At 35.8% G+C, this 9265-nt stretch overlaps 1 protein-coding gene across 1 annotated transcript in view; it reads left to right on the top strand.

The window, feature by feature from the left end:
• oca2 (oculocutaneous albinism II) overlaps positions 1–7677 on the top strand; it is a 108898-nt gene extending 101221 nt beyond the window's left edge. The window contains exon 25 of the mRNA XM_016272044.1: positions 7216–7677. Coding sequence (XP_016127530.1) covers positions 7216–7303 — 88 coding nt within the window. The 3' untranslated portion in view covers positions 7304–7677. The remainder of the gene's footprint in view (positions 1–7215) is intronic.
• Positions 7678–9265: the final 1588 nt, after the last annotated feature.

The following is a 9265-nucleotide window of genomic DNA, read 5'->3' as shown; positions in this document are numbered from 1 at the left end:
AATTCTGTGTTTTTCTGTCAATATGGGGTGCTGTGTGTACATTAATGAGGAAAAAAAATAACTTAAATGATTTTAGCAAATGGCTGCAATATAACAAAGAGTGAAAAATTTAAGGGGGTCTGAATACTTTCCGTACCCACTATATATATATATATATATATACAATTTAATATATTCACAAACTAAATTAAAATACAGTATAGGCATATGGTCTTCAAATATTTCAAATATTTTTTTAAATATTGGTTCAAATTGTTCAAGAAATTATTCAAGTAAACAATCAGTAATCAAATAAATTAAAAGCCAGCTTGTCAGTATTGATTAATATTTTATTAATATTATGGCATAATTCAGTGGCATTTGCAATGCAAGGCCTCATGCCAGATATCAGATATTTTGACAAATCCGACTTTTTGTCCTGCTTGTTTACACCAGCTGCCTCTCTGTCTGCCTACTTGGTCCCAACAAAAATGTAGGGGGTTTTTTAGTTTTTAGTTTTTCACATAGTTTCACTTACATCCCTAGCACAAACTAAGTTAAAATACAGTATAGGCATATGGTCTTCAAATATTTCAAATATTTTTTTAAATATTGGTTCAAATTGTTCAAGAAATTATTCAAGTAAACAATCAGTAATCAAATAAATTAAAAGCCAGCTTGTCAGTATTGATTAATATTATGACATAATTCAGTGGCATTTGCAATGCAAGGCCTCATGCCAGATATCAGATATTTTGACAAATCCGACTTTTTGTCCTGCTTGTTTACACCAGCTGCCTCTCTGTCTGCCTACTTGGTCCCAACAAAAATAGGTAAAAATTAAATTTATTTTGTTATTTTAGTATCAACATGCTACTGAACAAGTGTTTTTCATATCCTGGGTTTGAATTAGTCAAAGCACTGTGATGTCTTCATCCTGATACAGAACACTTATTGTGTTTTGAACTTTGCAACCCCCCCCCTGTTTTTAGTTTTTCCACATAGTTTCACTTACATCCCTAGAGAGACCATGTTAATCTAATGGCCTAATGTGAAACATAGTTCTGTTTCTTTTTTTGTAGTGAGTGGAGTTGCTCATTGCTTTTTCACATCAGTTTTACACTCTCTAGAGTAGACAGCTCAGTTATAGCCCTCAGCTAGTCTACCTCCACAGATTTCTATAAGTTCTTACATTTTTAAAGATGACATTTGAGAGAGCTCCATTACATTTTTCTCTTCTTCCATCATTTCTAATGAGTCTCTGTTCAGCTACCACTCTTATAGTGGTGGAAAATGCAGGCCTAAATAGCACACACAACACCAGCAAAGCTTTTCAAATAATTGCCATTCCTATTTCACATCACTGTGGTCAGTTTTTGGTGCAAATGCAAAAATAATTTATAAAAAAGACCACAATACCAGGTATAAAGCTACAATGAACTTTGATTACAGGAGCTCCATTTCATTGCCTAGAAAACACTCATAATGAGTAAAAGGGTAATCATTTCAATCTTTTTGGATCGTATTATATTATTTTAGGAATGGTCTAGTTTCAATGAAATGCATTCGAGAATGGATATATATTACTTTAATAGTACAAATCTGCAGTATGATAGAAATAGAGGTGCATGTTGTATTATAGACACTAGTAATGTTTGTTCTCTCCAAACGATCTATGTTTTCATGCAGATATGTTTCCTTTTCTTATTGTCTTGAATATCAGAATTGTCATCACGTTTTCTTAATATTTAATACGATATATAAATAAATTGAGAAATTCCACCTACTAGCCAATTTTGACATGTAGTTTTGCATATCCCTATTTTCCATTCCTAGTCGGTCCCTTTCCCCCATCTGTTGGTATGAATATACTTATATCTCTGTGCTTGTACAGAGGAGAGAAGCAGCATGTGTGTGTGTAACCATGGGCAATCATGGCCTATTGTACAAACAAACCCAGAGCTTGGATCGCATTGTTATTCCCAGTACCATGCCAAGCCACTTTGGCCTTCAAAATCCATCATGTGCCCCCTAACACTGGCATGCAAGATAATGGTGGATGTCCAAATGACAAACCATCTGGTGTGTCCCTTTTGAAATGTACAGAATGATGACAATGATGGCATTTATAATAATGTTTGAAATATCAGGCTTAATCAACACTGACCTTAATTTCCACTCGCTACCGTATCTTTGTGTGACTTTGAGAAAGTCATTTCCTTCCCTAGTTTTAATGGCTTTCCTATCTTTTTCTCCACTTATAACAAAAAAATGGCATTCTGATTCTTTCTGAGCCACATGAGATGGGTTTTCACAGTCGTAAGGAAATGTTGTGTACATCAGCAATCTTGTAGTGATAGTGAGTGAGATTGTGGCAGATAGCTGTTCAGATCTCATCACATGTTTGAGATGTCGAGGGTTTTTAATACAAAATGTGCCACATAGTCGATAGCCTTGAGCAAGGAAGGGTGGACAACATGAATAAAAGGATCATATTTCTTCCCTCAACTCAAAACTGATTTTTCCCCAAGGTCATCCATATGCGTGTTATGATTTAGTGGTAAAGATCTGAGCTTATAATTCAAAGGTTTTAACTTTGAACCCCATTAACATGCTGTGGAACTCTTAGACAATTGTATCTTACTGTTACATATTTCAGCAAATATCCAAGCATACAAAAATGCATGTGTACATGTTATATATTACTAGAAATTCTTATGAGATCAGACTGACCTTACAGCATTTGCCTATTGCATCTCACATTGTGTTTTGCACTGCAAGGGTTTTAACTCAAAACTGGCCTTTTATTAGTGCTTATAAGCCCATATTCTACATCCCTAATCCTACTCAATACTTACATTTAACAACTACCTTAATAACTATTAATAAGAAGCAAGTAATAAGCATTTATTGAGGCAAAAGTCATAGTTAATGGTTTGTTAATAGCGAGAATTTGACCTTAAAATAAAGTGTGATCAACTATTTTTATCATGTATAAAGGTGTTGTGATGGTAGAAGTGGTAAAATATATGAGCTTGTAATTGAAACATTGTAAAATTAAACTCAAGATGGCACAATTAATGAGTTGCCATCCTTGTGCCCTTGAGCAAGGTATTTAAACTCAGGTTACTGACTCTGATTGTCCTTGTAGTATAAAAAAAGATCATTGTGACACTTTAGATAAAACAATAAATGTGAATGTGATGCATTGAATAGCTTGAAAGACTGCCTCAGTATGCATTTTGGAGTCATCTTTGTCCTCCAAACAGTCATAATGGACTTGTATCACCTTTGTAAGAATTTTATTCACATTACTCTTCCTTTCATTAGGCCATTAGAGAAAAAAGCATGACTTTCATTTTAGAATGGTTTATGCAGTACTTAGTGCCATTTAATGTGCTATTTATTCAGCCAGTTTAACAAACCACATGTGGAGCCGCTTTTCAGGTTGTACAGCTCACACCCTGGCAACCCTGTGTTTCGGTGCACATCGATTTGTCCACTTCACTACTTATGAATCGGGCATCTGGCTGCTTCATTCACTTCACTCAAATTGTGCATTAGCCACCTGACCTGCCCTCACACCCGTGGCACGTGCATCTGCTTTGATGTATGTCACACAAATGCCTTATACAGATAATACACACCTGTTCCTTCTGCAATCCAGCATTTAGCCTCCCCACCTGCCTTCTGGATACGAAACACCTGGTTTGTTCCCTGGACCAGCTGTGATCTTTGCCATACTTACATAATAGGCCTTAATATGTGCTTTCCAATAGTCTAATTTTAGAGAATGTTAGAAAGAGATGAAGTAGAAGACAGGAAGTGCTGGAGGACACTGTTCCACGTGGAAGTGTATTACCCTCATGTCTAATTTTCTGTCTTGATTTGTGTGCTTTGGCAGCCCCTTTCTTTATTGACCCTTTCACTGATTCCTCATTTCAAATCCTAGTTTTACACTTTTTTTGTGTATTGAAGGGACAAACTAATTAGCTACAGTTCTGGATGTAGTTCATTTTTGCTGTACATTTATGCATTTGGCAGACATTTTCAATACAACTTGCACAGCAATTAAGGACTACATTTTATCAGTTCATGAGAATTGATCCCGAATTGCTAGCAGCATGATCTACTGTTGAGCTTAAAGGTATAGTTCACACAAAAATTAACGTTACACACTGTTAGGCCATCCAAGATGCAGTTAAGTTTGTTTGTTCATTGAAATAGATTTGGAGAAAGTAAGCATTGCATCACTTGTTCACTAGTGAATACTTGGCATGGCAATAAATGGGAGCCATCAGAATGAGAGTTCAAACAGCTAAAACACATCATAATAATCCACTTTTTAAAACAGTTTTAGACCGTTTTTGCTTGTAAATGGTATTTTATCTGTGCATATTTCTCTTCTGATTCAGATGAAGATGCAACATTTTCCCTGGAGAAAGCAATAATATGGATAGAGGACTTTTTATTAATTAATTTGTTTATTATAAACACAGCTTTTTGATTCACAAAACGTTAATGGACTGGAGTCATGTGGATTACTTGTGTGGATTTTTGTAAATTTTTTTATCAGCTGTTTGTACTCTCATTCTGACGGCACCCATTCACTGCAGAGGATCCATTGGTGAGCAAATTATGTAATGCTACATTTCTCCAAATCTGTTCTGATGAAGAAACAAACTCGTCTGCATCTTGGATGGCCTGAGTAAACTGGCTGAACTATTCACTTAAGTAATTTTTTGACAAGAGTTGTTTGGTTTAAGACTTTAAGATTTGCAACATTATCAGAAAACCTTGTTTCTCTCTCTCTTGTCCGTTTATATGTTTTTTCGCTCTTTTTATCATCCATTTGCTTTCCATCATCCTCTCAATCAGTGGCCACTTGCTCTTCTGAGCTTGGTGATTTCTCTATGCCCCAAATGCTCTGTATTTACCCATGCACTCAGTCAGTATCCACTGGGCTGCTGAAGGTATGCACTTGGCCTAAATGGATGTCCAGAGCTTTCATCCTCACAAGTGCTTTGTCCTCTCAGCAGCTCTTTCACTCATTTATTCATTCCAGAATCCCTGTCTACGGGACTTTTTATTCAGAAACAAGATCTGAGTCTTCAACTATCAGAGAAGTAAACCGAACAGAAATTATTAAAATTGCATGTGGATTTTTACTGTTCTGTAAGAAGAAAGAGGGGACTCAGATCAGCAGGCTGTGGGGAAAAACAAAACAGATTAGCAATGTAAAGGTACAGTGTTTAAATTCGAAACAAGTTTTCATAAACTCCACTCATATGCCATTATTTAGACTTTAGTCAGGGTAGCGCCATATTAAATTTTTTACAAGAATGAAAACAAACAGAAGTGCAGTGCAATTAATGGATTGTACTAAAACAACATGGGCTACTGATTGTTTAGATGACAACATTTCCAGTAGACAAATCTCCATGAAACAATTTTGAAAGTTGTGAGTTGTGAAAATTACATGATTTAGGACGTTTATATACAGCATAAGCTATTGTAAAGACTGTACGTCTATCACTCACAGCCTCGTTTTCATCTGCATCAAGTTCAAAATGGCATCTAACCTGACTAAGATCTAAAAAATAATATAATGACAATTATATAGAATCTTAGAAATCTGTTAAATGTACAGTACTGCAAATGTAGTCCACATGACTTATGTACAATATTTTTAATTAATTTCATTCATTATTCGCTGATAATCTTAATCTTCCCCTCCGGTGAGCTGTTAAATGGAGAACTGCTGAAACCAGATAATTGAATCAATGAGACAATTTCAGCTCATGAACAAATCATTTCGATTCATGAACAAATCCTTCTGATTCGTGAACAAAATGTTGAGTTTGATTGGTCAACTCAATCAACTGATTCATTAAAAAGAACTGGTTCTAAAGATTGATTCATTTCCTGATTTGGTTCAGCATGTCTCAGTAATCCAGTCACAGCAACATTCAAATTAACGGCTCTAAAGGGAACATAGATTTTTGCCTTTTCCTTACTCATATGGCTTAAAAAGACATGAAATATTGCACAGATGTGGTATGGACTACTTTGTATTTTTTCCCCCCAGTCATTTTTGGTGTCTTCCAGCCATGAACACCTTGAACTTTGTTATATGAAACAAGAGTTACATATAGATGTTTTAAAATTCTCCTTTTGTGTTTCACAGAAAAATAATAGCACAGTTTTGAAATGGCATCGGGGTGAGTTAATAGTGACAGAATCTAATTTATATTGGTCTCGATTATTTGACAAAGGGAGGGTTGGGCACAGACATTGTTTTGAAAACAGATTATATAGTTCTCTGTGTATTTGCTGGGTGCTATTGTTCTTGTTCCCTTGATAATCTGTCCACTTCTCTTTATAATCTGTTGATTTCTTTTGTACTGATTTACTCAACAGTGTGTCCATGTGCAGTTCTTCTACTGATAATATGTGAGGTTGGATGGCATGTAGTATAATCCTCATGGACAGATGAGACGCAGCATGTTGAACCGAGGGTCAGAAGGGCACTGATGCATGCCGATCGAGTGTGGAGATTAGGCCGGTGTCTAGTTGTAATTACAATGGTAATTCCACTCTCCAGATGGATGCTTTTACAAGCGAACACAACAAGGACAGTCCACATGTCTCTGAGAGTTGACGGCTTTGAGGAAAGCAGCTTACATTAAATGGGGGGACAAGTATCATCAGTCCTATTGCGTCTCCAGCCTTTGACTTCACCGTTAATGCCTGGAGATCATACTTTACTGCTGTTGTCCCCTGCGTTTGACTCTGCCGTAATGTTTAAAGACTCACACTTTAATACCACTTCGATGAAGCGGGTAACGTGCCTGCCACACTCCTCAGCAGGAGAGCATCGAGACCCCTGCTGATCAGAATCAAATCTCTCACACACACATAAACAGACATAAACAAATGCTCTGCAGAAGGGAGAATAATGCAAAACTGCTCAGAAATCGTCATATGAGCAACAAAGAGGAATGAAACGGAGAGGGATGCTGAGGGATAAACTTTCAGTGGAACACAAGAATACAGTCTTTCATTAAAAAAAAGCACCAAGCATCAGACTGTGTTGCAGATTCTTTTCCCAAAAGCTTTACATTGAATTCTCCGAGTGGGATTTACAGACTTTCTGTTAATGTTCAATTTTCATCTTCATAGGAACTTTCATGTAGGGACTCGTAACATGAATTCTTGCTGTGCTCTATTTCACAGGTTGGGCTTCCCTATGATGCTGATGACCTGCACAATAGGCATGTGCTACCTGCTCGCAACTCACATCGGACTTGGCTGGAACACATAAACATTCCCTCTATACGGGGAAGCAAAAAGACTTTGGGTGTGTCTGCAGTTTACGTTTGTGTGTGTTTGTGTTTTGAATGACACACATGTTCTTCTTGGAAGGATCCATGAAGACTTAAACTTTGTAGACCTGGTTCATCCTGAGGGACTTAGCTTTACATGCAGGAGAGGTATAGAGAAGATAAACCATGGGAACATCTGATCATCTGCTGTATTCCTACAGGTGTATCACACTGCTATGGTGCTACTGCTGCTTTGTGATAATGCTACAAGAGAGAGATTTTTTGGAAAACCTGTTTATATTTGCCAAAAATGAAGAAAATCAGAAGATTTTGTTTTTTAATAAAAAATGCGGATCTGCTTATTTTATTCATTGATGAAGTTTGAATTTTTTGAAATTCCAGTTTGAAATTCCCTTTTTGAGACATCTTCCAAAAGGGATCCTCTGTGGCCCACAATTGTTTTGAATGGTTTAGAAATCTTAAAATTATACAATTTACATCATTTACCATTCAGAAAATCTAAAATAATGTTATGCATGTAGTTATCCATTGATTTCATGTTGAAAATGTAATGTCTGCATATCAAATTTAAATGCAAAGTTTTTAAAGAGAGAAGTTTAATTTGCACAACATGTACAGTAGTTGGGTAACACTTTCTATTTATGCCGACTGTATTCATAATACCTTTTGATGCACCTTATAATCAAATTTATGGTGTAAATAATTGTAACCACATGTTATACATTATAATGCTTGCTTAAACATTGATCACAAATAACAGTGTGTGTTTAATGCTCTATAAAGGTGAATAGTGAAAGGTAAATATTAATTGTGGTTACGGTTGTTTACAGTATGAATGTGAAAACCTTTATAAAAATGAAGACCTCTATAGTGCATTATACAGTGTATGCTTATAGGACACATAGAAAGTGTTAATGTTGTGGGTGTTGCCAAGATTTTGGTTCGATCATTGTTTTCAGTCACTATTTGTTTGCTTCAAGAAATTCTTGCATCTGATTGCAAGGAGAGAGTTTATGTAATCAGTAATGCATTTTATGTGTTTTAATCAGTTCCCGCCATTTTTTGTTTTAATTCGGTCATTTCAGCTCTGACCTAATTAAACATTGCTATCACAATCCACTACAGAACTACTAGCTATTTTAGAATTAATTGTGTAAGTACTTAAAGCAAGTTATTGACTAAGCAGTTTAAATGTCATCGTGCAAGACAGGACCTTCCTGAAATTGTGTATTTAAATATTAATTTATGTGTGGATAAATAACAAGCTGTAAATTATAACTTCACTTTAATGTATTTGATTTTTAATTGATCATACTATATAGTGCAATGTAGGCTACCTGTAGAGGATATATTTTAGGATAGTTATACATCAATAATATAGTCACCCATTTCTTTATTACTCATATTGCCCCTAGTGTTTTATTGTTTGCCCATTATGAACACTTGATGAAGACCTGTAAAGGATGATCAGTTGGTTGCTTGTCTGTACATGTTCTGTGACTGGGACTAACATTCATTGTACAGTTAAAAGAAAAAGTTTTTACCTTCAAACTTTCAATGACTTGTAGAACAGAAGCAATCTATCCGATTGATAATCACTTTGGGTTTAAAAGAGAAAAAGGCATTTACACCATGCGACAATTTCTGTAGTGCTTTGATTAGCATCAGCTGCTGTTGGTTCACACTGGAATTGTGGAATATGCAGAGTATGACAAATGGATCAATAATTGTAATTTGCCCATTTGTTTGTTCATCACATATCTGCTGCATATCTTGAATGCACATTATCAGTGAGTGAAGTTGAGCATGCATATCACCACACTACATGGAGTAGCTGGAATGCTTGAGGTGGAGGAAATTAATTTGGCAAAGAGGTACTGATTACCTCCAGCAGCCATGAAATGTCACAAGCAACACTGGGCATTGGAGCAGTCATTCAG

This window comes from Sinocyclocheilus grahami, unplaced genomic scaffold, assembly GCF_001515645.1.
Source record: "Sinocyclocheilus grahami isolate Dianchi unplaced genomic scaffold, SAMN03320097.WGS_v1.1 scaffold67.1, whole genome shotgun sequence".
Taxonomy (NCBI): domain Eukaryota; kingdom Metazoa; phylum Chordata; class Actinopteri; order Cypriniformes; family Cyprinidae; genus Sinocyclocheilus; species Sinocyclocheilus grahami.
The sequence above is the reverse complement of the archived record's forward strand: the minus strand, read 5'-3'. Positions and strand labels throughout refer to the sequence as shown.